At 47.6% G+C, this 27,650-nt stretch overlaps 2 protein-coding genes across 4 annotated transcripts in view; one reads left to right on the top strand and one right to left on the bottom strand.

Annotated features, from left to right (window-relative positions):
- Positions 1–37: 37 nt before the first annotated feature.
- Positions 38–9,203, top strand: GHRH (growth hormone releasing hormone). The gene is made up of 4 exons (XM_040638672.1): positions 38–117; positions 436–540; positions 1,900–2,019; positions 9,134–9,203. Exons 1-4 carry the CDS (start codon positions 38–40, stop codon positions 9,201–9,203), a joined length of 375 nt encoding a protein of 124 aa, XP_040494606.1.
- A 480-nt stretch (positions 9,204–9,683) lies between these two features.
- RPN2 (ribophorin II) overlaps positions 9,684–27,650 on the bottom strand; it is a 54,448-nt gene continuing 36,481 nt past the window's right edge. The window contains exons 10-18 of one of the 3 annotated variants that reach the window (XM_040638287.1): positions 26,034–26,125; positions 24,302–24,416; positions 21,809–22,003; positions 20,511–20,597; positions 18,125–18,220; positions 16,659–16,734; positions 14,716–14,845; positions 13,105–13,152; positions 9,684–10,013 (exon numbers count right to left, since the gene is read on the bottom strand). In XM_040638287.1, coding sequence (XP_040494221.1) covers positions 10,001–10,013; positions 13,105–13,152; positions 14,716–14,845; positions 16,659–16,734; positions 18,125–18,220; positions 20,511–20,597; positions 21,809–22,003; positions 24,302–24,416; positions 26,034–26,125 — 852 coding nt within the window. In that variant the 3' untranslated portion in view covers positions 9,684–10,000. Of the gene's footprint in view, positions 11,241–13,104; positions 13,153–14,715; positions 14,846–16,658; positions 16,735–18,124; positions 18,221–20,510; positions 20,598–21,808; positions 22,004–24,301; positions 24,417–26,033; positions 26,126–27,650 lie in introns of all 3 variants that reach the window. The other 2 variants (XM_040638288.1, XM_040638289.1) reach the window with 2 other exon arrangements.

Below are 27,650 nucleotides of genomic sequence, written 5' to 3'. Positions count from 1 at the left end.
TCCTTCTGTCATCTTGCAGGAGCCGCCGCAGGGAAGCATGCTGCTCTGGGTGTTCTTCCTGGTCATGCTCACCCTCAGCAGTGGCTCTCACTCTTTCCCACCGTCCCTGCCCCTCAGGTAAGCCGTCCCGCCACCAGGGCCTGGTTTCCCGATGTCCCCAAACCATCCCTGCCACCCAGTGGGGGACCATATAGGGGGTGCAAAGTAGAGCCCTAAGCTGGCCCCCAGCCATCTCCTCAGCCACACACCCCCCATCTCTGGGAGGGGGGCGGGCTCTGAGCTCCAGAGAAGCCTCGTGGCGTGGGTCCTACCCTCTCCGGGAATGAGCAGGACAAAGGGCAGAAGGACCTTACAGGGACACGATGAGGACAGCTCCCCCGTGTCCTCGCCTGGCCCTGCCACCCTGCCCTTTGACCTCTGACTCCTTCCATCCAGAATCCCTCGGTATGCAGACGCCATCTTCACCAACAGCTACCGGAAGGTGCTGGGCCAGCTGTCTGCCCGCAAGCTACTGCAGGACATCATGAGCCGCCCGCACGGGTAAGCCGAAGTCCTAGCGATTTTTTCCCACGTGTTGTTGCGTCAGAGTGTGGAGGGATTCTGGTCCCTCCCCTGGCACAGCATCTATCCCTTCCGGATTTGCCCCAGCAGAAGGGTTTTAATGTGCAGCCCCAGTTACCTCTAACTACAAAATGATCGTTGAACACCAACTCTGTGCTCCTCCCCATGCGAGGCTCTAAATGTCATAATACCGATGGTAGTTACCATTCGATCGGAGTTCCGTGCTGGAAACAAAGGCTCTGCTCTGGGGCATTTCCATGCACTCAGGGCAGAGCTGGACTCACACATATTAGCCATGACTCTTAGTTTCCTACCTGTAACAACCCTAGAAGTAGGTACTGTTTGCTCCCATCTTATAGTGCAGTTAACAGCTTTCAAAGGACACACACCAAATAGAGCCCGACGTCACAGCCCGTACATTTTTTTTATCTTGAAAAAGTTGCAGCAATAATACAATGGACTTCCACATCCCCTTCCCCATCTTCAACAATTACTACTGTTTGTCATATTTGCTGACACGCACACACAAACACATGTGCACATTGTTATTATTTTGCTGAGCATTTATTTGAGAGTAAATTGCAGTCATCGCAACGCTTTACCCTTAAAGACTCCTGCATGGTGCCTCCCCACAGCTAACGAAAGGGCATTCTTGGACATAATCATGGAATAATTAGCACTTAGGGTGCATATACACATTTCACCAGTTTTCCCAAAATGTCCTTTGTAGCAATTTTTAATGTCCTGATCCAGGATCCAATCCAGGATCATAGGTTGCATGTAATAGTCATGTCTCTTTGGTTTCTTTTACTCTGGACAGTTCTTCAGTCTTTCGTGACATTGACATTTTTTATTAGTAAACCAACTATTCTTCATAGAACGTCCCTTATGTTGGATTGGCCTGATGTTTGCTCAAGATTAGATTCAGGTTATGCATTCATAGCAGTGATACTGTGTCCTTCTTGGTGCCCCATATCTGGAGGTACATGATGTCCGTTTGTCCCATTATTGGTGATGGTAACTTCAGTTGCTTGGTTAACATGATGCCTGCCAGGTTTCTCCTCTGTAAAGTTAATATTTCCCCCTTCTAAGTAATAAGTAATCTGTGGTGAGATATTCTGCAAATATGTATTTCACAGCCTGTACCCCGCACTACTGTCTAAGTGCCTTCCTCAATGTTGCTGAATCTGATTCAGTTGGGTGGAAGAGTCCACGCCAAATTTTGGAATAGGCATAGGGACCCACCAGTTTTGCTTACTTTGCCCCGACCTTTCCCAGGCTTCTCCACATCCTACCCAAATAGCAACCTCAACTGTTGCTCTTTTTCTAATCTACTAGAGAGAGAAACTGGGAGCAAGGAGCAAAGGCACGGCTTGGCCGTCAGGTGGACGGTATGGGGGCAGGCCAAAAGCAGACGGCATTGGAGAGCATCCTGGCAGCCCTGCTGCAGAAACGCAGGTACGTGTGTGCACGCACGGGGGTGTGTGGTTAGGGAACTTGGAGCCTTCCTTACCCGTGGGTTGCCAGGAAAAAGAAAGAATCTCCACCTCTCTAAAGGCATAGGCCTCTGCCAAGCAAACTGGGAACAAGGTCCCTCCTCGTGCACATCAAGAACTGGAGGAGGGGAGAGAATGTGTGCCAGAGACTGGATCTTATCTACTGCTGTCTCGCCGGTGCCGGGCTCAGCGTCTGTGTATGAAAATTGTTACGTATTCAATCGTTCCGGGATAGGACCCAGGAATCTGAATTTAAACAAACGTCCCAGGGGATTCTGATGCGGATGATCTGACCGGCACACCCTGGATCCCTTGGCAAGTTCCCCAAACTATAAAGCCATGGAAAGGCCAGCCCCTCCCCACACCCCCAAGCGGACTAGCTTGGGCAGCACTCATAAGAAGGAACGATGAGGATGGGGGATGACAGTCATTCCTCCTGTCACTGACTTCATGTTCCCACTGGGTGTCAGGGAAGATCAGGAATGAGTACTCTCATCCGACAGAGGAGGGAAACTGAGGCAAAGAAGGGGCAACCGCTGGCCCAAGTCAGGGACTAGCAGCAGGCCCAAGACCTGTTTGCTTCCCTTCTTCACACGGAGCTCCACTTCCCAAAGTTTCACAGGGATGACATGACTGTTTGTGGAGAAACTCTGCTGTCTTTCTGAGCCTGATTTTAAGCTGTGAGCACAAACATGTCCCAGCATGGCTTGCTGGTCCCTTCTGCACCAACCTATTAAGCAAATCCCGTTCCCAGCAGAGCTCTCCGTGTGCTCCCTCACCTTCTCCCCAACCTAATTAGACACAAGAGCCCAGAGATCTCACCAACTACAGTCCTGTGGAGACACGAGCAGCAGGCAGATGGGCAGGCTGCAGGAGGGGCGAGAACCTGCCTGGGAGGCACGCAGCAAGCTGGCTTCCTTATTTCCCCCTTTGTGGAGGGAGGAGAGGCTCAAATCACCTCTACGCTCCCTAAGATTCAAATTCTAAGAATAATGCCCCCCCCAACCAGCCGCTCACGCTGGGATTAGGTCATCATTCACCTGCTTTATGGCTCTTGCCAGGTCCCGGTGGGGTAGGGTGGAGTGGCCCCAAGGAGTCCTAAGAATGCAGGCTTTGTTCCTGCAGGTTAAAAGCCAGAGACTTCACAGAGCGAGCTCGGAGCCGCAGAGCCGCAGAGCCGCAGAGCAGGCAGGAAGGGGGCCAGAGGTTCTCCAGCCATTGTCTCCCCTCCAGTTTAAGGGCTGCAAATCCCAGGCTCTCCTGGGGGGCCTAAGGAAACAATAGAAGACTGAGTTCTTATACCCTGAGAGTCAGAGGAGAATGATTTGGAAGATGGCACATTTGTACACCCACCATACTTAATGTCCACCTACTGGCCCTGTGAGGAACTGAGATTCAGAGTAATCTGTCCTCCCCTCCCTGGAAAAGTTGTCCGATGGCTACTGTGTGCCAGGCTCTGGGCTGAGGGTGCAGCGGTGACACGGACAGCAGGGGTCCCTGCTCTCGTGGAATTCATTGCTGCACATTGAGGCAGACAGAAATTGAGCAAGTACCGGAATGGTGGATTATTTAATCTGTGATAAATGGTAAGAGATGTAAGGGGTGTGGTTGAATGTTTGTGTAGGAAGGATAAGCTAATCCAACCCCATCTGGGGATGGGAGGTGCTTCTTCAAGGGGCGGTAACTGGCCCAGGATCTCAGGACGAGTGGGTTGGCAGAGCTGGGGCTAGGACTGAGGTTCGCTGTGCTGGAACACACGAGATCCTTCCCTTCCTCCCGCCTTGCCTCTTCTGGAACCCAGACCGCTCGTCCTGACCCTGCAGTACCTATCACCCCAGTTCCAGATGTCTTGGCCAAACTCACCCTCACTTCAGTCTCCTCAACTGAGTTTTATCTTTCTTTCTGCAGCAGGAATTCCCAAGGATGAAGATACCACCTGTGTTTTATGCTACCTGCAGCCAAAACACAACTGTATCCAGTTAATCCTCTTGAATTTCTGACCTACTTTATCCAGCATAAATACAATAAAATTCCCCCATACTGGTCTGCATCTCAATTTCCTTTTCTCTCCAGCCTAATTTTTTTTTAAATGTGTTTTACACAGTTACCTTTCCCAAAGAGGTATTACAAGGTATACTACAAAAATAGCTAACATTTACCAAATAAGTCCTTGGAGTGCCAGGCCGGCAGCTTGGGGCATAGAATCTCAGAGGCTCCTCCCACGGCCTGATGGGAGGTGTTGGCGTACTCATTTCACAGATAAAGCACTGAGGCCCCGGAAGGGTAACTGAGCTGCCAAGGTCACTGCTGACAAGTGAGAGAACAGGGATTCAAACCCGGGCACGCCAGCTCAGAACCAGGCTCTTCATCATATCCGTCCACTCTGGGCCAAAGTCATCCTTCATCCACTAGTGAATTGTTCCTCTACCAGCGATATCATTTATTCATTCAACAAATATTTATAGAGTACCCACTAGGTGCCAGGCACTGTTGTAGGCACTGGGAATACAACTGTGAGCAAATGGGCAAAGTCCCTGATGTCAAAGACCTTATATCTTGATGAGGGGGAAGAATATTAACAACACGTAAATATACGGGGTGCCTGGGGGGCTCAGTCAGTTAAGCGTCTGCCTTCGGCTCAGGTCATGATCCCAGGGTCCTGGGATGGAGCCCCGCATTGGGCTCCCTGCTCAGTGGGAAGCCTGCTTCTCCCTTTCCCACTCCCCCTGCTTGTGTTCCCTCTCTTGCTCTGTCTCTCTCTCTCTGTTAAATAAATAAATAAGATCTTTAAAAAAAAACCACACGTGGGGCGCCTGGGTGGCACAGCGGTTAAGCGTCTGCCTTCGGCTCAGGGCGTGATCCCGGCGTTATGGGATCGAGCCCCACATCAGGCTCCTCCGCTAGGAGCCTGCTTCTTCCTCTCCCACTGCCCCTGCTTGTGTTCCCTCTCTCGCTGGCTGTCTCTCTCTCTGTCAAATAAATAAATAAAATATTTAAAAAAGAACCCACACGTAAATATAGAATATGTTAAATGGCAGCAGTTGCCAAGGAGAAACATTTAAGGGACTGGAGAGCGCAGGAGGGCATTTTCGTGACTATCATCCATACATGTGTTGTGCTGTGGTCAGGGAAGCCTTCAGTGAGAGGGTGGCATTCGAGTAAAGGCCTGAAGGAAGAGAGGGGGTTGGCTATGTGAGTATCTGGGTAAAAAATGTTCCAAGCAGAGCGAACACGCGACACAAAGGCCCTGAGGCAAGAACACAGAAGGAGCAAGAACAAGGAGGCCAGGGTGGCTAGCTAGAACATTGTGAGGGTACAAGGAGAAGGAGGCTGAAGGGGTGCAGGAGGCCAGCTCATGGGGATCCTCAGAGGCCACAGTGAGGACTTGGGATCTCGCTCTTGGCAAGACGGGAGTCGTCACAGAGTTTAAGTGGAAGAATGACATGATCTGATTTACATTTTAAGTCACTCTGAGAAAGGGTCGAATTCTGAATACTTTTTTAGGGGAGAACTAATTTGCTGATGGACAGGGTATGGGGATTGGAGTGAAGTCAAGAATGACTCCAAAGCTTTTGGCCCGAGCAACTGCAAGGTTGGAGTCGCCATTTAGGAGCATTTGGGGGAGGAGAATTAGGAGTTGAGGGCAGAATGAGGAGTTTGGGTTTGGACCACTTGAGTCTGAGATGCCTCTTAACGGTCCAAGCGAGGATGTTGTGGAGGCATCTACGCGTCTAAGTCTGCAGTCTTAGGCGGATCCCGGCAGCCGGTTTGGTTCGGCAGCCACAACCATTTAGATGGTCTTGCAAGTCGGGAGAGGAGGTTAGATCACCAAAGAAGAACAGGAAACATAGAGGAGAGGTCCAAGGACTTACTCCAGGGAAACATTGCATTTAAAGTTTTGCAGAACGATGAGGAACCAGTGAAAGAGACTAAGAATGAGCAGACAGTGCGATGATAGGAAAACTACAAAAGAGAGGAATTCCAGAAGCCAACCGAAGACAGTGTTTCAGGAAGGGAGTGACCTAGTGTACCAAATGCTGCTGGTGGGTCAAGGCAGTTGAGAACTGACCAAGAAAGTGACCGTGGGAGCCCTGATGACTTTGACAAGAACAAATTGGGGAGAGTGGTGGAGGCATAAGTCTGACTACCGTGGATTCAAGAGCAAATGGTAGGAGAGGAACCAGAGCTGGTGGGTATAGATCTGACTGTCCAATATGGTGGCCACTAGCCACATGCGGTTACTGAACACATGAAATGTGTCTAGTACAAGCTGAGATGTGCTTTAAGTACAAAAAGACACTGATTTCAAAGATGGTATGAAAAAAGAATACAAAATACCAGTTTTTTATATTGATTATATATTAAAATAATATTTTGGATATATTAGGTTAAATAAAAGATAAGAAAATTAATTTCACCTGTTTTTTATTTTTTCTAAATGTCTTTCTTTTTACAAAAACAATCAAGAAACTTCTATTTTTATTTTTTAATCAATTAATTTATTTATGTAATCTCTATACCCAACATGGGGCTTGAACTCACAACCCCTGAGATCAAGAGTCACACGCTCTACTGACTGAGCCAGCCAGGCTCCCCTCTTTTTTTTCACCTTTTTATGGTGGTTACTAGAAAATTTAATTTTTTAAAAAGATTTTATTTATTTATTTATTTATTTATTTATTTATTTAGAGAGAAAGAATAGGGGCAGAGGCAGAGGGAGAGAGAGAATCCTTAAGCAGGCTCTGCACGCAGAGTATGGAGCCCGACCAGGGCTCCATCTCACTTCCCTGACATTACGACCTGGGTTGAAATCGAGAGTCAGATGCTTCACTGATTGAACCACTCAGGTGCCCTGGTGACTAGAAAATTTAAAGTCACCTGTGCGGCTTGCATTCTCTGAGATAGTGCCAGTAGAGAGAATGCTTTTGAATTTTTGCTAATATCAGTGATCACTCAGCTTTTTCTATTCGTGGACCATTTCACCAGATACCTCCACACATCACCCACCCTACAGACGCCTCTTGGAATCCATGAACTTTCGGTGGGGGGAGGGTGGTGTTGGGGGGATCAAATTGTTCTGTATTTTGCTTTGAGTAATGGTTACACCAGTGTCATTAGATTTAAAAATTCATTGAGCTGTACACTTAAGATTTGTGCATTTTGCTCTAACTAAAAAACAACAATTATGAAAAGTCTGGACGATGAGATGTCTGTTTTGATTAAAAGTACAAGAATCGCAGCATTCTAGAGCTGCTGGGGAGTCCGAGACAGCAACCCCACCCCCGTCCTTCTGCAGCCCATACAGCGCTGACCTGGGGCCTGGCAGGCAGGTCTGCGGTCTCCCTGCACCAGAGCTGTAAAGCCAGCTTGATTCTTCACAGGGTTTAGACCACCTGCTCTCTCTGGGAGCCCCCAGTGTACCTTCCAAGAAAGAATGTCAAGCGTGGGAAAGGCTCTGCAGGGGGCCGCTGTGGCCGAGGAGGCCATACCAACAATGGGGGACAAAAGCCCCCTCCAGAGGAGAAGGCTGGCCGTTGAGGGCTGGCAGTCCACTTCAACCAAGAGAGGCGGGCAGGCCGAGAGAACCTGCCGAGGAAGGAGCACAAAGGAGGAAGCTGCTGGATGGTGGACTGGCCATGGCCAGCCCCAAGTTCCCTCCCTCCCCCCAGACCCACCCGCTCATCTCTTTCCTCCACCCCAACAAAAGCAAAAACTGAGGCCTCTCTCAACTTCCAATTAGTTTTTCAAATGAATAATGACCACTGGGACCCACTGCTATTTGTGCTTTTAGAAGGGAATGCAATTACAAAGGAAAAAAACCACGGTGGGGACAATTCCTGCGCTTTATCACCGTTAACTACAACACTAATGGCATCGTGAAAGACTTCACCCCTCCCCGCAGAGGGGCTGGGAGCTTCTTATTCCCGTGGGGGTCCTACTTAAGACCGAGTGCTATTTTTTTCCCCTAAAGAAATGCTCTAATCAATGGGGGACTTGTCGCTTTTAATGATAATCCCCTATGTTTGTATTCACTTCAAGCTCACAAAGAGGCTTCCCGTTCACTGCTTCATTTGCTCCCTCCCACAGGCCCCTGGAGAAAGGCAGTGCAGGCTGGCCTCTCAGAGGGCTGGGAGGTCAGGTGCCCCGCCGGCCCCACTGCACGGAGGGAGCACAGCTGGGAACTGATTCCTGATTCCAGGGCACAGCTCCGGTGTGGTTTCCAGACTCCAGGTCCCTCAGGAAATGTGAGCTGGGGACAATCAAACAAGCATGTGGATCTGGTACAGGCCGCTTACTGCGCTCCTACCAACACGCAGGAAAGAAGTGATGACCGTACCTACACGGATCAAACACTGAGTCAACGAGGAGGGCCAGGCACTCTGGTTAAGTGTTTTGGGCATGACCTTATTTAATCCTTATAAAGCCCTTAGAGGTATTATCCTCATTTTTACTGACGGGAAATCAAGGCCCTAAGGGGTAAGGAGGGGCACAGGGCTTATCAGGCGGGTGAGCTGGACTCTAAACTACCATGGTGAGTACTCCTTAGCGGAAGCCAGGCCTAGCACTTCTGTGGTATCGAAGAAAACCAGAGCCACATGGTAGTTCGAGCAGTAAAAACAGGTTTCATTCAGGACTACTGCAATAGGGGGAAAGAGACCTCAGTATAGAACCGGGTCCAATTCAGAATACAGCAGGGGCAAGTGGGAATTTATAGGCAAGGGGCAGGGTGGGGATTGGTGGATGGTAGGAGCTTCTGGCTAAATGGACCTTACAGGATCCTTGCCGAAGACGGGCCGGGGTGATCAGATGTCCCCTGAGGCACAGCAGAGGATATCCAGCTAAGTTGGAAAACGATCAGATTAAAATAATTTCTACCCCCCCAATTCAATAAATCCTGTTAGAATTACCTCTATTTCAAAAGTTATCTAAATGTATTTATGATGTTTCGACTACTAGCATTACAGGCAATGAGCCCAAGTACGGAACTTGGTGCCAAGCGCTGAGCCAAGCACTTTAGATGCACGAAGCTCCTTTAGTTATACGACGCGGGCACGGTTATGATCTCTCTTCCACAGAAGAGGAGGCTTAGAGAACTGCAGCCACTGCCCCATGTCCCTCGGCCTCAACCACGCCAACAAGTGGTGACAGCACGCTTGCCTGACACTCGATCTACCCACTGGACCGTACTCGTCACCGTGACTTCTCCACATGATACTACAGGCCTCCAGCTGACGGCGGGCCTGGCACAACTTCAGGAGCATCCCTGAAATATGCATGTCTGAGCCTAAGAATCCTCACGCGGCCCGCCTCCTTTTAAGACAATTCCTCCCCTTCCCCACTGCACGCCAAGCCCACACTCTCAAGGCAAAAGCAGAGAGGCCTTCAGAGACCAACAGGGCTCCTTTGCAGACAGATGGTGCCCACTGCTGGAGAAGAAAGGATGCTCGATTTTCCAGGCAGATCTCAGTCCTGTTAGGCAAGAGTCAAAAAGATCAATGGAAAAAGGCCTGGAGAAAGACCATGGCCACCATGTCAACAGTACTTCCCAACTAAGTCCTCCTGTTATGTGCCCTGGGGATCCCGCCAGCCCCAAAACCCTAGAACAAACTCTCAGTCAGGTCTCTGTTCCTGTTATTCTCTTTATTCCAAAACAGATTAATTACAAATTTCAACTTTTCAAATGCAACATCTGGCGGCTAAGTTAGGAATATTCACAGCATCTGGCTAGGGCACCATGCCAAAGAAACGGAGTATCGGGGCTCACAGGTATCCACTCTGTGCTGGGGGAAATAGAAAAACAACAAGCAAAAGTATAACCACAATTTTGACTTTTTTCTGTTTAAATAAAGTTTCTTCATTCCTCTTTACAAACTGTGAATTGTTCTTGACTCCTTTTCTTGATACTCATTTCGACTTTCAGAACTTCCTTCCTTCTTCTGGCACTAGTGTGCTGTTCTGAAAGGAAATGGGGACAAACATGGAATTACTGAAGGTTTCAATTCACTGTTACAGTTCCTAACTGGTGACGACAGAGGGACCAAGGTCCTCTGCCATTGGTAAGATCCCACTTATATAGGAATATCATTTATCTATTAATTATTTATTTATGCCCCATCTCATTTCACAAGAGGTTGCGAGACAGCTAGTTCTGACTACAGCTGATAACAACGTAAATAGAAGACAATGACACAAACCTGACAACTAAGAAAGTGGCATATGGACCTCTGAGATGAGGGAATTCCAGGCACACCTCTCACAGCGCAAGGCCAAAAAGACAGTGTAAATTTCAACTAGGGGAAGAAAAAGGAAAGCTTGAAAAATGTTCATCTTCAATCTGCCAGACTCCAGGTCTGACAAGCAGCCCGGTGCCCTCGGGAGCTTCGAAGATGACATTCTGGCCATTCAGAACAGAAACCTGCACCACGCTCCTGCCAGGCAGGACTCCTGTCACGTTCCTGCCAATGGTCAGTCTCAGCGTCTAAACCTAAGAATGAGTCTCAAAAATGGGATTCAGCTCACAGAAAAATTTTAAGAGGGGAGAAAAACCTTTCAGTCTCTATTCCTTCTTTCCCCATGGCTGTCCTTCCCTAGACTCGAAGAACTGATGGGGAAACACAGGAACGGAAATGACAATCCAGACGGCCACTGAGCAACCAGGAGGGTGAGGCAGCAAATAAGTGTTTTGGCAGCGCCAGCAAGCAGAGCACTGACACACACGCCGTCCCGAGCGGGCAGTTATACCCGGTGGTGAGGGCTGACGTGATGGTGACGCGGGCTTACAGGATGGCAGCCTCTAAGCCAATTATCAGTAGTTCCGGGGGACACAGGCACAGAACTAATCCTGAGGGCTGAAGGGAGTGCCCCTAATTCCCTGCCAACATCCAGAGGTTCCTGGGTACACTCTGAAATGTCCGTGCAGAGAGGACAGCATGCGTATGAAGGAAGAAGAGCTGAAAGGGTAGTGGCTCACAAGCCACCATCTTGGCTAAGAAGTTATAGCCTCTATCGAGCCTCATCAAATCAGTGTCTGTCCTCGGATGGAAAGCATTTAGCTACCAGAGACTTTCCTTTAAAATACTAGGTCCCAACCTCTGGAAGTCCCAAACGTCCACATGATCAAGCATCTTTCCTTTCTCTCAAGCAGTGTGATTTGGGGGTAGCAGCAGCATGAGGGCTGACTATCTAAATAGCAAGAAAAAAAAATCAATCCAGAGTTAAAGAATTAAAGAGCTCAATATTTAGCAGAAAGGACTACTCTGAAAGTGAAATCCCAGAGCAACTCTAATTCAGGACAAAACCCATTGGGTATGTCAGGGAATGGGGATAGGGACAAGGGACCACACAGGAACTTTCTCGAGTGTGGAAATAGTCTGTGTCTTGACTGAGGTGGTATTTACATGACTGAGTAACTTTGTCAAGATTTACAGATTTGTACACAAAAAGGGTAAATTTTACCAGATATAAATTATACCTCAATTAAACCTGAAAAAACAAAACCAAGACAAATGTAGTCTTTCTGGGTTGAGGGTTAGATGTGCCAGCTTGTGCTCACACATCAGTGAAAAGGCTCTACATTCTACGCTTTCGTTGATCTCTCTGATTTGCAGAGGATTAACAATTAGATGGCTCCCTTCCAAGGCAAGGGATCAGGTAACATAAATGAAAACTCAAATACCTCCCCCTTCTCCTCGTTGGCCTAGTATAAGTGTCCGCAAACGATGCCCTAAGGGCCAAATCTAGCCCACCACCTGTTCTTGTAAATTGAAGTTTTAACTGGGTGTCTCAGTCAGTTAAGCGTCTGACTCTTGGTTTCGGCTCAGGTCACGATCTCAGGGTCGTGGGACTGAGACAGAGCCCCGCTTCGGGCTCCTCACTCATCGTGGAGTCTGCTCGTCCCTCTCCCTCCCCTTCTGCCCCTCTCCCAGTTTGTGCGTGAGCTCTCTCTCTCAAATAAATAAAATCTTTAAAAAAATAGGGGCGCCTGGGTAGTGCAGTCGTTAAGCATCTGCCTTCGGCTCAGGGCGTGATCCCGGCGTTCCGGGATCGAGTCCCACATCGGGCTCCTCGGCTGGGAGCCTGCTTCTTCCTCTCCCTCTCCCCTGCTGTGTTCCCTCTCTCGCTGGCTGTCTCTCTGTCACATAAATAAAATAAAATCTTTAAAAAAAAAATCTTAAAAAAATAAAGTTTTATTGGAACACAGCCACACTCATTTGTGTACCGTCTACGGCTACTTTCAAACAGCAGTGGTAGAGCTGAGCAGCTACGACAGAGGCCGTCTGGTCTGCAAAGCCTAAAATACTATCTTTCCAGAAAACTTTTGCTGATCCCTAGTCTAGAGGAGCTGATCAATGAAGCAGACACTCACTCTCCTTCCCTCCCTTGACCTTGCCTCCACTTCCATCCGCACCCCAGGACTAACCCCTAGAGCATGGGTGATCTTCCACTTGGTGTTTTAGCCACACAGGGAGCAGCCCTGAACTACACCCTGAGTTTCAGGAACCAGGGTTCTGATGCTGGCTTTGAGCTATGGCCAACAGTCCTTCATAACTGAGTCTCGCCAAACCACACTGCTTGGCCCAACCAAAGATTAGTGTTACAAAAAGGCCCAGAAACAGTGACAAGGTGTGCCAGGATTTGCCATGGGACCATCATTTCATGAATTTAGACGTTCTGAATGGGGTCCCCACTCAAGAAGTCCAAGGTGGCATCTGTCTTATCCTCAACTCCGCTCTCCTATAAACATAGAGAAAGGGGCTGCTGTCTATAAAGTGCCCCACAGACCTAAGGGAGGATGGAGTCTGATGTAGTCAAAGCCAGGTCAAAGTTACCCCATCAGCTGGGCTAACTCAGGGAGCTCTGATTTTTGCCCTGGTCCAGTCATAACCTGGTCCAGCAAGTTGAAAAATGGCCCCAGAATTCAGCTTTGGCTTGGGGAAGGTGGGGAGGAACAAGTGGGTTGAAAATCAGATAAACGACTGACATGCACAAGGTGGGCAAGATGGGAAAGGGGCCCTGCTTCTGGGATGAGTCCACCCTTCATCTTTACCGTAGTGTCCTATATTTTGCCAATCTACTGCTCTGCTCTGCAGCGATCCTGCCAAAGGAAAGAGGGTTTGAGAATCAAGAAAGGACAGTGGGAAGAGAAATAAGCTTGAGAAAAGAAATGGCAAACACCCAACCAGAGCTTCCGTTAGGGTCAATGATCTCCCCAGTGGCAGAGTTTGTTCTAGGACTCACAACGACAGCAACAGAAGAGTGGGCTTTAACTTTCTGTATAAGGGAGGGGTGTGTGTGTGTGTGTGTGTGTGTGTGTGTATACGCGCATGTGTATGTGTGCTGGGGAAGGGATGAGAACCATGATCTCTCTCTTCAGAAAATGTACACAATTTTAGGATTTCAGATGAGGAACTCCTGCTAAGCAGGATCTAAATCTATCTCACCTCCCCCTTGATTTCATTCATCTTGTGTGGGAAACTTCCAGAAAAGAGAGAACTCCACACTTTTGGCTCCCTGGGGCCTGGACTAGCTGCTGCCAGGGAACAGGGCTCTGCTTAGAAAAAACAGCTGAATCCCTGGCTCTTTCTCAGATGCAGTGCAGAGCTGCCAAGTGAAGGCTGCTGGAGGGGCAGAGAAACGAAGCAGCTGCTGCGGCCGGTGCTCAGAGCAGCTCTGGCGGACCGTGGATTACTAAAGGGAAGTGCGGGAGTGTGTTGAGACCAGTCTCCAAGGCGAGGCACTCAGAAAGCTCACGATGGAGACTCGAGCAGGGCTGAGACACGTGGCTCTCCCGCCTACTAAGGGTCTCTGAGACAGCCTCTCTGATCTGACCAACTGAACCGGCAGCCGTGCTGGACGGCACACTACTGAGTTCAATTCTTACAGCATATGTCTCGGAGAGGAGAAAGCAGGGCACATCTGAAACTGTTAACTTCCAAAGGTGAAAGCAACTCTGACCTTTTCGTATTGACCTTTACGCGGCTGAAATCACCCAAGTTCTCATAAAGTCAAATCAATGAGAAACACCTATGTGACATTTAAATTTGCCTCTCATCCAGGTTCGAAAGTCAAGCTGCCAGCAAGCTGCCGCCGCCGAGTTAAATCGGACCATTTGTGCAAACCTAAGGTTGTCTGGTTGTCAGGGACGCCGTAGAGGCTACGGAGCAGGGCTCCCTGTTGGGGGGGTCTCTTAAAACCTGCAGCAGTCTGGGGGCGGGGGAGAGGGTGGGAAGAGCATGGACCTCACACTGAGGAGGAAAAGCCCCGTGAGTCTGTTAGGGGTTACAGAGGAGTAACTCTCTGAGGCCTGGGAGGAGGGCAGTGTAGGATTCTCTGTGGCAGTAGAGAACATTTTTATACCAGCCGGCACGCTACCAACAATCTTCTGTTACATGTGTTCTAATCCATTTTAATCTTCATAAAGAAATTATTTTCTTCTCTTATTCTAATGTGTCAGGGCATAAATCACTGTGGTTTTAATACACTTAAAGCTGATCACCAAGGACCTTTTCTGACTTAGAAGGCTGGATTAAGGTGTCACACTTGCCCCCAAGGATCCAAATCATTCTGCCACAAACCCTTGTTCAAAGAGCTGGGTGAGGAGAGCTGACGGAGATATTCCTAATCCCACTCTGAGTCCCTGGCCCATCCCCAGCCTTACCTCTTGATTGCCTGCTGGGCCAGCATCCGATTGCCAGCCAGAAACGTCACACTGCCCAAGATGGCCAGGTACTTCAGGGTCTGGAACATGTTGAGCTGAGTCCAATAGACATACATGAGCCCCAGCATCGCTGCAGGAACAGATGTCATGACAGCCAATTAAATGAAGCAGTGACAATGGCCTGGGGCAGAGGACAGTTAGGAACAGTAACTGCTGGATTCTGAAGAAGTCCCTATTTCTAGACCAGCTGGTTTTATTCCTTTTATCCGATGCCAGAAAACGAATAACTCAATATACTTACCTTGACTACCAAAAAATCCAGAGGTAAAAATCAGACCTCAGCACCTCAGCTACTTTAACTATCTTGTTCCATGTTCCAGCTCACAGCTGTTTTATTGTAGGTTTTAATTTTTTGTTTTGTTGTTGTTGTTTTTTTTTAAAACATGACTGTCCTTTTATATTCAGGATTCATTTTACTTTTCAAATTCTGAACGAAAGCATGTAGGATTAAGCAAATGAATAATTTCCTTTCCATTACAAAAAATGATTAAGGGTATTTTGTCAGCATGACTAAGAAGGCACAAGGAGCACTGGGGAGGAAGGGTTAGTAAAAAGGTCTGGGCACTGGGAGCCCTTGGTTCTGGTCCGGACTCTGCCCTCCCCAGCCACTTCCATTTCTCTGAGCTGACATTCTCTCACTTGTCAAACAGGGATCATAATTCCTGCACTGGGCACCCCCATCAGGGCTGTGATGAAAATCGAATGAGGGAATATGCCCAAAAAGCACTCGGGTAAGAAAAGTCACGGCTCTAAACAAACTGATATTCAGGTTTTGTTCTCAGCCTGACTTGGGAGGGCTATCACTCAAATCCAGTAACTGGGCTGGGGAGAAAGGTCATCCTGTCAATTTTGCCCAGAAGGATGACGGATGAACTACAGTAGGGGTTCTTAACCATTTCTGAGGTCATGGACCACTGTGAGTATCTGATCAAAGTTATGGACTTCCCTCTTTCCCCAGAAAAACACAGACACACATTTGCCTAGAATTTCAAGTGATTCATCTGTGCAGCCCCACAGACTCCGCACACTATGCACACACAGAGGGTTACTCCTGAAAGTCAACGAAATCAGAAAAGAGTATTGCAGCCTCGGGGCGCCTGGGCAGCTCAGTCGGTTAAGTGTCTGCCTTTGGCTCAGGTCATGATCCCAGGGTCCTAGGATCAAGCCCAGGGTCCTGGGATCCAGCCCCATGTCGGGCTCCCTGCTCAACAGGAGAGTCCGCTTCTCCCTCTCGCTCTGCCCCTGTACATGTGTGTGCGCGCGCTCTCTCTCTCTGGTAAATAAATAAAATCTTAAAAAAAAAAAAAAAAGAATACTGAAGTCTCAGTGAAATGCAAGGCACCACAGATCCAACAGGGTCAAACGTCTCTGAAATGCTTAGCTGATTTGTGAATTTACTGTCTTGTTATGTTTTGGTACGGAGTTCTCAAGAGGACAATGCAGAACAGTGTGTCCAATTGTAGAAGAAACTGTTTTCTATTACTGTCCAGACACAGCCGCCAGCAAACGTGAAGATCGATACGGTGGGGAAAGATAACCTTTGGAAACTGCATTAATGCTCTTCATCCAGGAAGATGGCCCAATGTAAAGATACGATGAGTGAGTAATCTCTGGAAATGAACAGGGCTATTAAGTAGGGGTAAATGGCCAGCCAACAGCAGCCTAGCGCAATGAAACCCAATATAATGACAGCTGTTCTAAGCTGATGGACCAAACAGGTTTATCATCATATTAACTGTCCTAAAAGGCCAGGAGGAAGAGGGAAATGTTATGCTATTAAGTCATTATAGTTAATAGGCTGTGGGTCTACTTAACAGGGCTTTCGCGTGGGCAGGCAAAATGTCAGAGGAGGTTGAATGGAATTAGCAGCCTGGGGTGCTTACCAGCATGTCCCAGGTGAAAGATGATCGTGCTTGGAGCAAAAGTGAAGTTGGAGACATTGGCACCAATCCGGATCCACTGAACGATGCAGAGAAATAAATTAAAAAGACATTAGAACTTGAAAGGGAAGGCAACACATGCCACGTCAATGCTAATCCAATGAACAGCCCCAAGGGCTTAAAAGTTCATGCATACTTGAAGGACAGGAAATTTTTCCAAGTGACAACCACCCTATTATAAGTCCTCAGGAAAAAATTGTTCCCTTTCCTCTTTAGATAGGCATTCTGACACCTGCTTTCAAATGTGCCTGGGTAACTCAAACCTGAACATCCTCTTTAATGACAGCAAACTCTTCTATTTTAAAGCAGGTGAGACCACAAAGCCGAAAGGTCAGAGACCGCATTTATGATGAAGTCCCTGGCACTCAGCCTAATTCCTCTAAGTACGGGTAAGATAACCCCCTGGCAGCCGGCAGGGTGCACGCTCTTGCTCCGGGTTCTGTGTCTTTTGGAATTCTGATCACTCAAATATGAGAACAGGTGTGCCTACCCAACGCTGGTTTGCTGAAAGATCGTGCCGTGCCTTCCAGATTTAGACTGACCAATAATTCCTTTACTGAAATCAATGAATGAATTAGGAACACAGGCAACTAACCTCCCAAAAATAAGAGCTAATGAGTTTTCCATGCAGTTCTCAAAATTCTCTGACCTTTGAGGATATGCACCTCATAATTTTAAAAGAGAGACAAAGAAAAAAATTGATAAAAAGAAAATTCAAACAGTACATTAAAGTATAAAAATTTCCTTCCTTTATACTTCCTACAAGGTGAGTATACTCCTTTTATAGTGTCGGAGGTGGCCGACACTAACAGACAAGGCCTTTTTAAGGTTTTTACACAAAGAGGATCACAGACACACACTATGCTACCCCTGAGCTGCTTCACTCGGTAAGACATCACCGCAATCATGTCGTATCGGCATATAAATCTATCCATTCTTTTAATAAACCTGCATATTATCCCATTATATGATGTACCATAATTTATCTAACACTAGCTTTTATGAGGACTTTGGGTTGTTTACAGTTTCAGGCTCCAAATGCTGAAATGCACACCCTCTGTACCCTGTTTTTAGGTAGCTATCAGCATTGGGCCTTGCTTTTTTCACACCTGACCTCATCTGAACCCTCCTACAGAGCATCCCAGTCCATGTACTTTGGTCATTTTTGGTGACTCTTAGGTACTTTCTCATGCCCCTCGTTACTGGATAGTTTATCTGGCTGTTCCCCCATAGTGGGGAATTTTAGTTATTCTAAAATTTTTTGACCATCGGTTCGGGTCACAGCTGCTGGACCCCTTTGGAACTGTGCTGAGGCCAGAGCACCAGAGCACAAAGCCTCCTTTAGAACAGCTCCATCTGCTGAGTCTGGCGCCAGACACACGCTGCCCATGCTAATTACAACTACTCACCAGAGCAAAGAGCAGGAGCAAGGGCGAGAGGACCAGGGCGGTGAATGTATTAGACACCACCGTGGGAGGCCTCTTCTCAGGCTCTCGGAACAGATGCTGCCGAAAGAAGACATACCAAGAATGTTTAAGAATGTGCCCTTTCCAGCAGGGGCTGCCGTGTATACCAGGGACCAAAATGCCAGTGACATTCAAGAAGACATGCTTCCCAGAGGCCAAACCCTCATGGCAATGAGTGGACACTTGGCCTTTTGCCTCTTCTCAATGCTGGCTTCTAATCCCAGAGGTCTTCTTCCAAAAACAGCAGTGCCAGCTTACACTACTTGGTCAACCTTCTTTTTCCCTCAAAGACTCATTGCCATTTAGAGGTTAGAAAATACAACCCATCCCATGGCATTTGCCTAGTGTCAAAGAGGGTGATGGCAGCTGGGGGGGGGGGGGGGCTCAGTCGGTTAAGCATTTGACTTCAGTTTAGGTCATGATCTCAGGGTCCTGGGATCAAGCCCTGTGTTCAGTTCCCCACTCAGTGGGAAGTCTGCTTGTCCCTCTGCCCTTCCCCGCACTCGTAATCTTTCTCTCAAATAAATAATCTAAAAAACCCCCCCAAAAAACAACAAGAGGGTGCCTAGGTATATGGATAGTTTAGGTAACAGACATCCGAGGCCAGACTCTGGATTTCATAATGCTTCTGGGTTCCTAGGGCGGCACCATCATATGCTGCTGTCCCACTTAAGTTAGCTAACTGGGGGTAAGCTCACTCTCCTTTACAATGTAAAAGAGCCTCACTGTGGATGGTTCAACCATAACTCACCCCTTCTGAATCCAGCCCATGGCTCTAAGGAAGCCCTAAATAAACATTCTCCCTTCCTTGTTCTGCCTGATTTCTGGAATTAAACCAGAAAGCTGGGCAAGCATTGTTCTGATATTTATTTTTTTCTGAGAAACTCTCTATGAAGATCTTTGGGAAGCTCATCTAGATAGGGCCACCCAGCAAAAGCAATGATGGACTGGGAGTCCAGAGACTTCTATGTGGGCTCAAGTAAAGGGGCAAGTTGCTTTACCAACTCTTTGCCTCAATTTCTAGAAAGCTGCGGTGGAGGGGGCGGGGGGGTGGGGGAGTGGGAGGGTGATGACCATCCTTATTTACCAACTCGTTGCCTCAATTTCTAGCTGGAAAGTTAGGGGTTGGAGGGCGATGACCATCCTATTAGGCTTGTAAGGAGGCTGTAAGGACCAAACGTAACAGGGCACCTGACTATGCTTTGTAAGCTCAAACACGTGCAAATTTAACTTTTCTTCAGACTTTCTTCCAATGCATAAACACGTGTCTGTCTTTCCTTGTCAATGTCCAGCCAACCCAGCTCCATGATGAGGCAGCCCCTCCTGGGAGTCCTGTTCCCAAATTTTCGCCTAGCTCCTCTTTGCTGCCGCTGCCATTAAGGGATCTCTAACACTGTCTATGGCATGTGTTGCCGCCTCCTCCACCCTACAACTCAGTCAGCACCCTTCATCATCACGGTCGTACCTTCTGCAATCTCACTGCGTTTTAGTCTTAAACAATGCTGTATCAACATTAGGAGGATTTCAAAAAAGAATTCTACTATGACACCCTTTGGGCCCTTGTCCTTTTTTTTTTTTTTTATTAGTGACAAAGGAGTAAGTAGCCTTCCTGAAACATTTCAACATTAACTCGTGTGTGGTATGAACAGTTTCCATGTTACTACAGTATGATCATTTCTCATGACTACAAAACAGTCCACTGAGTGCGTCCACCTCCGTCTCCTTAACCAGTGGCTCAAACTGTTTAACGATTACTAAGTTTCTTTTGTTTTATGTTTATTTTGTAAAATGTTTTAGAAACTGTTCAAAGCCTTTCCTTTCTTTTCTGGTCACCTATTTTGATCCTCACAACAGTCCTGTGAGCTGGGCAGAGATTGCTAACTGTGTGCATGGCAGGTCAATCTCTGGAGAGAGGATCGCCTGGGGGAGGAAAGCCCCGTCCTCCTGCCCAAGTGAATTTTCCACCTAGAAGGCCCAACAACCCTGATTTCTGCAGGAGCAGAGAGGAAGAAAGCCAAACCCACCCGTGCTGTAGCTCTCAAGCAGCTAGCTTAAGGCTGAATCTTCTGGATGCTTAGGGAAAACAGCCTCTGATTTTTGTGACCAACTATCTACTTTCGGGGAGCTGGACACTGGGCTCTGAGCCTGTTTTTTCAAGCTCTTGGACGCGAATGATATTTGTCCTAATTCACAGGGTGGCGAAGCCCACACTACAAAATATCGTATGAACAGGCTACAGAAAAGAAGCCAGAGCCGCAGCCCAGGCGTTTACTGCCCGTTTCACGTTTCCCCTCCTTGTTTAGGGCAGGAGCCCTCAGGCTTCTTATACCTGAATTTCCTGTTTGGGGGTGAAAAGGTTCTTGGACAGGACAGTCGAAGGAGCATCTTCTTCAGGGAACTTGATGACCACGTCAGCCTAAAAAAATAAGGGTGGTTTTTAAAGGCGCAGTGCAGAGAAGGGGCTGAAACTCGTCAGCAGAGTAGCACTCGCTCACTCACATCCAGGACCATAACTGAAAATAGCTCCAAGCAGTCCAATCACTTCTGATCCATTAGCTGACAAATTGGGGCAGTAAAAATTTCAAGAACAAAACAACTATTTGTTAAAAATGCTTTTTAGAGCAAGAGTTCCAATTTTCTACTGGTCTGGTGAGCCCCACAGAGCAGCTTAATACAAAAATCCCAGCTGGTATTCAGGCTGTTACAGTTGCAATCAGAAACTGCTTGGTGTCCCTGGGAAGTGTGATTTAGTCACAGGAAAAAAAAAATAAATGTGCTCTTGTAACAAAAAACAACCCAAAGTCCAGGAGAAGAAAAAAAGCTTTGACTACAACGCAAAGAAATGCACCTGCCCCTTCGTCTTGCAAAGGGTGTGACCACCATTCGAGGCCTGCAGTTTGGCCTCTGCTACCTTTCCAAACGCCTCCTGCTCTTGACCAGACTCGGGTACTCCAGCAAAATGGACCCACTCGGGTCTCCCCGAAAGCACCTTCTGCAGGCTGTTCCCCAACGATCATTCCACAGCCCCCAGATACTATTCTGATAAACCCTGCAATTCTTCAACCCCTAGCTCGAATGTGGTCTTAAAGTTCGTCTCTCATCGCACTAATCAAAGGTGAGATATGTAGGTGAGAAGCACTATGTAAACTATAACACAGCAGGCAAATGCTGGTTAATAGTTTATGAGCATCTTGCATATTCTACAACTCACTATCCCAAGTCATCCTGAATTGTTATTAAAATTCAACTCTTACCCTCTCCCACCCCACCCTGAGGCTGTACCATATCTCAAAGACCAGGGCCTTCATCTCTTACATCTATGGATTCCCCCATAGCATTTTGCTATAAAATGAAAACCTCCTTCAAGGGTAACTTTTCTAAAAATTCGCTAGGACCCACGAGAGCAAATTTTGGCTCCATTCACTCACTCTGTCACTACTTATCAAGCACGCGCTAGGTGCCGGGCCACGTACATATTCCTAAGATTCCTAGTGGAAGACAGCACACAGCCCCTCACCTCCCCAGGCCTATTTATTGCCCTGCACAGGCGAGGCTAGGGGAAAAAGAGCTGTCCCTGTCGGTGGCACAGCCACTCTTGCCTAGGTCAAGGCGCATTTGGGCACATACCACATTCCAAAGGATTGGGTTCTTCAAAGTGGCATCTCCGATGATCAGATAGAGAGTGTAGGTGCCGGACGCAGAGTCAAATTCGATCTTTCTCTCGGAAGTATCCAGTTCAAACTTGTACACGTTCTTGCTGTCCGGCTCAGCAACAAACACCACTTCCTGGCCAGTCTTCTGGTTATGGAGTCGGACAAATGTCTGGATGGAACAGTACTACAATCTTTGATCTGATCATTTCAAAACTCCTTCTGTGCCCAACACTGAATCAACAAGGCAACAGACTGTTGGCTCTTTGGTCACAGCGGGAGCTCTGGGACCTGCCAGACCTGCGCAAGCAAGAGGACAGAGTGGCCGTCCCACTCTCGTTACCAGCTCAGAGAGCAGAGCTCACTTTTGGTTAGTATAAGAAATTTAACTTAGGGGTCCAGCCAATTCTCAACTACTTGGAGGCTGAATGCCCAGTTTGTGGATGATTTAAGCTCTTTGCTGCGGCTGCAATTTCTTCTTCCTGCTAGCCTTTTGGCCACTTTGCTGCCCAATTAACTTCTTCACCAGAGGGTGAAAAGAAGGGAAATGAGGTGGAACTGTAAGAGGCCCATTTTCAATTTCCTAGTGCCTCCAGCTAAAGATTTAGTGGAAGAGGCTTGGGGATTGATAGCCAGACAGAGTTCTAACTGAGCAGAGCAGCCCGGCGTCACAGAGAGAGCCCAGGCTCTGAAGACAGGCTGATTTGGTTCCACGACTTAATAGGCGAGCATGTTACCTAACCTCCTCGGGCCCTGAGCTCTTCACCCTTACGAGAGAAAGATGCTGGTGTATCTGTGTCAAGATTCACAATGACGAAGGCAAAGCATTTAGTGCCAGGCCTGGTATAACGCTAATACTAGCTAGTCAACAAACAGTAGCTGAGATGCTCGTCAGTGCGACGGTACAAGTCTAATCACCTTATCCCGCCAGTGGCACGGGAAAGTAGGGCTTCTGCATATCAGAATTACAGCAAAATTTAACATCCATGCAGAGCTTTTCTCTCGGGTGTTCCAAAATAAAGAATGGAACAAGACAGGTAGATTGGTTCCATTTAACAGATCATAACGCATGACGATTAAATGAGTGGCTGTGGTCACACAATGCAGCGCTGGGTCCACGGGGGGAAAATGAAAATCTCATTTGTTACTCTTACACCTGGGCAACAAAGAACGACCATCAGAGTATTGAGGGAAAGGGCCCAGAGATGTGAAGCATCCTGACTACGGCAGTCTTGGCCAAGAATGGGATTTAGGAGCCCGGATGCCTGATCTTCCTCCCGCCAAAGCCAAGGGCAGGAGGCAGCCAGGCTCACCTGCAAAATACCAGCTCTACCTGGGAGGTCTCTAGGCCATGGTTCCAAAGTAGAATCTTGGGTGAGACAAGTATTCAGTTAAAGTCACACTTCCTCACTAACTCTCCCTGTCCTAGCCCTAATCCCACCAATTTAGTCTCGTCATTTCTTCTCTTCACATTCTTTCTTCCCTTATGCTGTTTCGCTGGCAAGCATCATTCTGAAAAGGAGTTGGGAAATGCTTTTTTCAGGTTGAAGTGCTTTGCGTCAGTGAGCCACGGCTAAGTGCCCTGACTGAGCTCTCGGGAGCTGAGGGGGGAGAAGAGAGGAGCAGAGAAGTGCCAGGGTGGTGGTCCTGGGGGCAGCCACTCTGGGGCCTGGGCACATGTGTAGCTACAAGAAACAGAAAGTGAAAAGGTTTCCAAGTAAATCCACTCACTTCAGTCACCTACTCTGAAGCCATCTCTCGGCATGAATTCGAATCTGCTAGCTCTTGCTCAAGTATCCCTAGAAAGCACCTAAACCAAGGCCACCAAGTCCCATGCTCTTTCCCGTCTTTCAGCGAAGTATTTACCTGAATTTCCCTTTATAATACTGCCATGGATGGGGAAGGGCTGAGAGCAGTTATTCTGGGGGGATGACAGAAGTGGGTATCTGAGAAGACAAGGGGCCATATCAGATTCTCTGGGGAAAGGGTATGATTTGAAAACCTTTTAAATAATAATTATCATTATTTTATATACGGAAAACAAAAATGAAATCTGTTGCTTTCATAATACAAAGCAGGCACAAGTTAAAAACGGCTGCGCTTCAGATTCCCACAAACTCTGCTGTGGTCAGAACAGAACGCTTGGGGCCTACTGCCTAGGTTTTCCTTTTTCAAAATTATTTTAATCTATTTTTTTTCCTCAGGAAAAAAAAAAGCCTCAGTTAAGTGCTAATCTGCCTTAAATATATCTTCTCGATACCAGCTGATCTTTTAAAAAAGAACCGTCTTCCATGTTCAGGGTTACGCCCAGTACATGAGGGGACAGCGTCATGTGGGAGAATGTGATGGACCATCAGGGTCCTCAGTGAAGACCCGAATGCAGGAATCTGGACTCGATATACACCACACCAACAACTCGGGCATATGTTAATGTTGCAGACCAAGAGAGGAGCTTGGGATTTTTCCTGACCTGGTGAGGGGTGAGTTCAGCACCGGTGTTCACATCTACCAGCTGGAAGAACAAAGCGAAGTTCTGGTGGCTGTCTGCGATGAATGTGCCCTTGGCTTTCGCTGGGTAGGTCACCCTGAAAGACACATGTATACGGCAAGTCTTCAGAGAGGATCTGCAGATCTCTGAGAACAGAATAAAGAAGACAAACTGCACTTCATTGCCTAATCCTCCCTCTCCCACTGGTACGCTTTCCCGCTGTGGATGGACACAAGGAGAGCAGTTGTCTGTGGCCAGAGGGCAAACCGCACTGAGAGAGCCAGGATGAGAAAAGCACAGTATAAACTCTCCTCGGGGTCTGGGGAAATGCTGTGTATAGACACTCCAGGCTTTCACTTCAAGGACCTAAGGATGTCAGTGCCACCACGTCAGGCACCAGTGGGGCGCACGCACACCAGGGCAGCGGAGAGCTGGGTGGGCAAGACAGCCAGGAGAAATCATCATGGCACTGATGCCGGCAGTTCTGTGTGAGTGAGGCTGGGAGATAAGGGGGTAGGAGACACAAAGCAAAGAAGGGCACTTATCCCTTTTTCTTTTTTTTTTATGCTGTATTTTTTTCCTGGACACGGTTTCAATGTATTTTCCTGCCTGAAAATGGGTTTTAAAGAGTCATTTTCTCAAAAGGCAGACTTGATGAAAAAGCCGTTCTTTTCACAGCTATCTCTTGGGGATGGCAAGGTAAGATGGCCAGGGGGAAAAACAAGCCAAACGGTTATAGAGCTCACACCTGGCTATATTTTACACTTAGGCTTTATATTTACTTATGAGTAACACCAACTCTTCATCCTTACAGAGGATTAAACTTTGCAAAGCACCCTCACAGACATTACTTCAGTGAATTCTCAACAGTGCTCTCATCTCCAATGTCCCTGAAAATAAGCCACAGGAAGGAAGCCCGGCCCCTTTCATAGGACTTAAAAGGAGTGAATGCTTAGCTTCTAGGCTCTGGCTAACATCTCTGGTCTTCATAATGGCCTTGAGGGTTCACTTTCCTTTTCTAGAGCCATAGCCACCTAGTTGAGTAAAGCTGGGGTCCGAAGTAAACCAGGGGTCTAGATGGGTCCCCCAAAAACAAGGATCTGGGAGAGGGCTGACAAACAGGCTTCATACAGTGTTCTGGCCCCCTCTGATCAACTGCCAATGGTTACCTAGAAGTTTGTGTTCAGCAGGAGCAAATGCTATGACTGATTAGTGATGCCTTCCACAAACTTGAGAAAGGAATTCACAGCCCCAGTACTAGGTATCTGCCATCTCAACTGTAAGGACCTGAAGCCTCCAACCAATTTCAGACCCACTGTGGGCCAAAGAGAGTTGTCATGAGGCCACTAAAAGCAGATTCAGGACTATGAAGATAAAGAGATTATACCAAAATATAAACACACTGCTTCCTTCGTTGACAAAGTCTTTTCTTTTTTAAAAAATGCCATCTGAACTAAACAATGTGCTTGGTAGCATAGGTGACTTGGACTCCGATGTTCTATTCCATTGCGGATGGACCACCTGTATAGACAACCCCCAAATCTGCCAGGATGCTGCTTGGCACCATGCCAGCAAAACTGGAGCCTCTTTAATTGAGGGTGCAAGCTGGGTCGCTGCTGACACAGAAACAGCATCCACAGGGGCTCAGTGCCTGGGCGTGCTCCTCTCAGCACAAGCCTGGGCTCCCCCTGGGCGGAGAAGGCACCCCACCTACCGGGTGGTTTTGGGTGCAATGCTCTGATCCTTGTCCACAGTGGAGAGATCAACATTTGTGATGCCAACTTCAGTGGAGATCTTGACTCGGAGCTAGAGACATATAAGAAAATCACCAGGAATTAACAGGCATATTCAAATTTTCCTCACAAAGATGATCCTAGGATGGGAGTCTTCAATGATTTTAGTAAAGCTAACTCCGCCAGGTGGATTTCCACCTCTCCTATCAACAAGGCTTAAAAGCAACTCCTTGATTCTTATCCTTCCTTCCCTTCTTTGGCTTTGGTTGGATGGTATATACTAAAAGAGGGAAAAAAAATAGATTTTTTTTCATATGCCCTTTAAAATAAATAAGGGGGAAAACCTGAGAGCATTAACCTTCAAATAATTCAAATCAACAAGTACTCAATTCTAAGGATGGCTACTGTTTGCTACGTGAAAGACATGGACTTTTTAAGAATGATTTCATTTAATCCTCACAACTCTCTAAGGTACTGCTATTTCAGATGAGGAAATTAAAGATTAAGAAGATAAAGCCACTCGCTCGGGTTTAGCTGGCTAGTAAGCCACAGTGCCGATATTCAAGCTCAGGCACTCAGACTCAGTGCCCATGCTCTTAGGCACCTTGCTATCCAGCTTCCAGCGACACTTAACTCTCTATGCCAAGCAGTACTGTAGGTCTGCCCATAGAGACCTAAGACGCCATGGCCGTCATTTGCACCATTCACCAGGTACTTCTGAGCACGTGGTAGAGTTGTAATTCCCTGACCCCCTAGAGTCAGGTGTGGCCATGTGACTTGCTTCTGGCCAACGAAATGTGAGACCCCTCAATGGAAGCTTTAAGAGTCAGTGTGTGATTTTCTCCTTTCCTCTGACATGGATATAGACAATGTGCAGAGAGAGGTTTGCTCCTTCAGCCTGGGTCCTGGAGCAAGGACAGCACGAAGCTGAGTCTCCAGCAGACACACTAAGATACTTAGCATGGACAAAAAAGAAACTTCTGCTGTTCTTTTTTTTTTTTTTTTGAAGATTTTATTTCTTTATTTGACAGAGAGACAGCAAGAGAAGGAACACAAGCAGGGGAGTGTGAGAGGGAGAAGCAGTCTCCCCACAAAGCAGGGAGCCCAAAGCGGGGGTCGATCTCAGAACCCTGGGATCATGACCTGAGCTGAAGGCAGACGCGTATCAACTGAACCACCCAGATGCCCCGAAACTTCTGCTGTTCTAAGCTACTGAGACCTGGAGTTTGATAGAAGCACAAACCTGGAGTCCATCTTGACTCTTAGTGTTTGAATTCTTTTTTTTTTTTTTAAAGATTTTATTTATTTACTTGACAGAGATACAGCCAGCGAGAGAGAGAACACAAGCAGGGGGAGTGGGAGAGGAAGAAGCAGGCCCATAGCGGAGGAGCCCGATGTGGGGCTCGATCCCAGAACGCCGGGATCACGCCCTGAGCCCAAGGCAGACGCTTAACGACTGCGCTACCCAGGCGCCCCTAGTGTTTGAATTCTATGCGTGCCTTGTAAGTATTTTCACAAAGAGGAGCTAGCCAACACAATAAACAAGAACTTTTAAAAAACTAGATTAAAATAAATGTAAAATTCCAAGAGGCAGAAAA

Source organism: Ursus maritimus, unplaced genomic scaffold (assembly GCF_017311325.1).
Source record: "Ursus maritimus isolate PB19 unplaced genomic scaffold, ASM1731132v1 scaffold_22, whole genome shotgun sequence".
NCBI lineage: Eukaryota > Metazoa > Chordata > Mammalia > Carnivora > Ursidae > Ursus > Ursus maritimus.
The sequence above is the reverse complement of the archived record's forward strand: the minus strand, read 5'-3'. Positions and strand labels throughout refer to the sequence as shown.

Coding starts and splice junctions, on each gene's coding strand:
- GHRH (XM_040638672.1), top strand. CDS start 38: ATGCTGCTCTGGGTGTTCTTCCTGGTCATGCTCACCCTCAGCAGTGGC. Junction 118..435: donor CCACCGTCCCTGCCCCTCAG/GTAAGCCGTCCC, acceptor CCTTCCATCCAG/AATCCCTCGGTATGCAGACG. Junction 2,020..9,133: donor GCCCTGCTGCAGAAACGCAG/GTACGTGTGTGC, acceptor TCTCTTCCACAG/AAGAGGAGGCTTAGAGAACT.